Here is a 3,764-nt window from a genome sequence, read left to right on the forward strand (position 1 = left end):
AATAAGTAGTAAAGTAAAGTAAAAATATCAGAAAAATCTACTTGAGTACAGTAACGAAGTATTTGTACTTCGTTACTTCCCATCTCTGCTACACAGTCACAGGTTTGAATCCTGGCCTGGTGTCTACTGGTTTCCCCCTCTCTCTAATCACATTTCCTGTGACAAAAATAAATGCCATTACATAAAAAAAAAATTTGATTTTTAAAAGAGAACTTTATTCTCTAACAAAAAAATCTTAATGTGACCAGATCCTTTAGAACAGGAGAAAACATGTTGGGTCTTTTTTGTTTTAAAGGTCAAGGATTCTTGCTTCATTCTGCTGGACTGAAACTGAGCTTTAAAAAGCAGAAGGAAAAAAAGGCATGAAAGAAATCAAATAGGGAAGGTAATTTAGAGAAACTGCAATTCAAAATGGTCCTTCCCAGGCAAACGCCAGCCGAATGGCAGCAGACTCCCCTGCAACTCCCAGCAAAATCCCCTTCAACCACTGACCCCCTCTTGCACATTTTCTTACTCTGACTCCATCTTTTCATTGAATTACAGGTTCTGACCAGGAGATGACGCTTCACTGGAGAGCTTAATGTCCACAAATCTATATTTTAGTACAAAGATCGATGTCTAAAAAGGAATCGTAGGGGCCCAGCCAAGGGCCCATCAAAGTGGGGGAGTTTTAAATGGCTACTACCGTATCTGCTTTGGTCTCCTGCTCCTGTTTCTTCTTTTTGTGCTTTAAAGCTCTGCTAACAACCTGATAAAGATGACACATCAAAATATGTGGAGACTCAGTTTCTCTCCTGATTTAATTTATCAGAGTATTGTGGGTAAAATATAAAATTTGACCCAGAATCCAGGAATGTTTCCTAACAGATTGATCCACGAAAAGAAAAATACGAGCATATAAGAAGAGATGTAGGGATTTCTAGGACGACAGTTACACGCATCCTGCTTTATGCTCAGCATAGTAAACAGACAGTTACACTTTACAACATAGTTAGAATTGAACCAGTATTATTATTGCTATCGATCTATTTCAAGCTGCAAATGGGTTTAGGTCTACAACAGGAATGCAGTGTATCTAGTAAAATTCACTGTGTGCAGAGAAGAAAGACAGTGAAGAATCAATATTAAACACTGAATTTATCATTAGAAATGTTCCATTTCTTTCAAGTAAGACAAACAAACCCTCATTTCCTCAGTTAAAAGTCCAACATAAAGTACTTGACATTCTGTTGAAAAAAGTAGAGTTTTGTTCATGCATTGTAAAAAGGCTGCTGAGTGTAAGATCCACTTCAATGCTTTCAGGCTAAAAGTGGATGGAAAGAAAAAGGAAGTACGCGGTTCCAGTGGAATGTCAGAGATCAACCATCAGAGTGCCTGGTAAAGTGGACGAAAGCTGAAGCTCTTTTATTCTGATAGTGGAGACGGTCATGCGGAAGTTGTCCCAAATAAAACCCTCCTTTGAATCCCTTCTTAGCCGGAATACTGCGAGCGGCGAGAAAAAAGCGAGATTCAAATATAAAAAAAAAGAAGAGAAATGATGGCGAGGCGAGTGGAGCGGAGCAGAGGCAGAAAAAGCAGGGCAAGCTGACCACAGCTTGTCTGACATCAATCCAGTAGTTGGTGTGTTTATCTTCGTCCGTGGTTCACTGGACACATATCTGATTCTTCAGACTGGTGGGAAAAAACAAACAGAGTAGAAAGCTCATTAATAACAGCATGTTATACACACAGCTAAATTCAAGCAGAGAAATATAAAATCCTGCATCATACAGCTCAGCACGTTTCTGTTTCTTAAAAATAAGCACAGAAAGCTTCAATTTAACCAATCATTATACATTATGGGTAACATAGGCATCAAATAGTGGGATGCAAAATTCGTTATCCTTTATTCATCTGGATTAACTTTGCAGCTAATTAATTTCAGTCCAGCTGCTGCTGCTGTATGGTGGCTGTCATATTTTTGAATAATGACACTCGAAGGTTAGCATTTGAAACCCGATATCCACTGATGATAATTAAATCCAGAAGTTTCAGACTTGATTTGAATTCCCAACATAAATAAAGCTTCTAGTTAGAGTGGCTCAGGTTATCCTGATCTATCTCTATAGTTCTGCTGCTATAGGCTTAGACTGCTGGAGGACATAGGGACCCCTTTTTCATCATTCTGCTTCATTCTNGTGAGGGATTGCTGAAGAGTCAATGAGTTGATGCAATCAGCTGGTTTTCCTTAGATAGAACATTTTGAATCAATCTGACTGGATGATCTGGTGAACTGGAAAGTGCCTTAAGATGATGTGTTGTGAATTGGCACTATAGAAATAAATTGAATAGAATTGAACCTGAGCGCTGCAGTAAATCTGTGACTGGTAGTTTTATTCGGTCATAGAAAAAGGAAGGATTCTGTGAAACTCTGTGCTCCATAAAGACGATAAAGGGGAATTTTCTACATGGAAACACAAAGGTTAGAAGTAAGCAGTAAGTTCAGAGTAGCTATTGTGTTTCCCAGTAATCTAGTAAACGTTAGAAGGCCACCTAAAAAAACAAAATTAGGTTTACTGCAGGGGTCTGCAACCTGCGGCTCTTAAACCACCTTCTCTCCAGTGGCTCTTAATACTGGCTAAAAGTGATACTATCTAAAGTACTATAACAAACACCTGTCTTAGAAGCTGTAGTGGCTTTTATAAAGAAAATTTTAATTGAATTTTCATAACAGAGTGACATGTAGCAAAGTGCTATTTTTCTTTAAATTAACTTAGAAATTAAAATTTACAATTATTTCAAAAGCTAAAAATACCAATAAACTGTATGTTGCTTTAAACGGCAACAAATTTCCTCTTGCAGATATTTAAGAAAAATATTAGGCTGTTTTTATTAAAAAGTCTTATAAAAGTGACTTTTAATTAACCAGACTTAAGGCAAGATGGCTCCTTAGATATGAAAGGTTGCAGACTGCTGGTTTACTGTCTCATTTTTGGAAAGATAAATCACTAATAAAACACATTAACGATAAGAGGATAAGCTTTACAGAAAATTTAATGCAAGGAACCAGAAAAACACCCAAAGGCTTCGTCTGAGAGTCTGCTGGTCTCAGTGAGAATATCAGCTTAAAGGTGAAACTCATTTCACACCACAGGTGAAAAGTGCTATGAGAGTGACTCAGCTTTTAAATAAGGACATTGAATACTAAGTCGTATTTTTACTAAAGTGCTTTGCTCTGAGGGAAATTACTTTTCTGATAATAGTTGTTAAGTAATTGAGTTTGAAGACTTTATTTAAATAAAAGATCTTTTTTCCCCCAAAGCAGGTGGTAGCAAATTTTCTCCTCTACCACAAGGAGGCAGTGTTGAGGGGAGCTGTTTGGCTGCTGAAGACTGTTTGTGATGCACTTCAATATCTTTGACTGCTTTTAGGGTAAGAACATAGAAATGTTTTAAAATGACTGAAAATCAATAGCAAATACCAAGAAGAGGGTGACTGTATGTATCAGACATGTTCACAAGTCACTTTTTGCAAGTCCAAGTCAAGTCTCAAGTCTTGAGAGCTCAAGTCCAAGTCAAGTCTCAAGTCTTGAGAGCTCAAGTCCAAGTCAAGTCTCAAGTCTTGAGAAGGCCTGTCGCAATAATCAATTAATCGCACAAAAAATTCTAATCACTTGATTCATTTAAAAAAGTGCAATACTTTTCCTGCTTGCTTGTCTCTCCTTGTGTTTTCATCTCCGTCACTGAGACGGTATAGCTTAAAGGTCTTTATTATATCTATGGAAT

General features: G+C 37.3%; 1 protein-coding gene across 1 annotated transcript in view; it reads right to left on the reverse strand.

The window, feature by feature from the left end:
* Positions 1-249: 249 nt before the first annotated feature.
* Positions 250-3,764, reverse strand: part of zmat4 (zinc finger, matrin-type 4) — a 211,698-nt gene continuing 208,183 nt past the window's right edge. Inside the window, exon 7 of the mRNA XM_015379550.1 lies at positions 250-1,671. Coding sequence (XP_015235036.1) covers positions 1,644-1,671 — 28 coding nt within the window. The 3' untranslated portion in view covers positions 250-1,643. The remainder of the gene's footprint in view (positions 1,672-3,764) is intronic.

The sequence above is a fragment of the Cyprinodon variegatus genome, unplaced genomic scaffold (genome assembly GCF_000732505.1).
Source record: "Cyprinodon variegatus isolate N-32 unplaced genomic scaffold, C_variegatus-1.0 Scaffold194, whole genome shotgun sequence".
In the NCBI taxonomy this organism is placed as follows: Eukaryota; Metazoa; Chordata; class Actinopteri; order Cyprinodontiformes; family Cyprinodontidae; genus Cyprinodon; species Cyprinodon variegatus.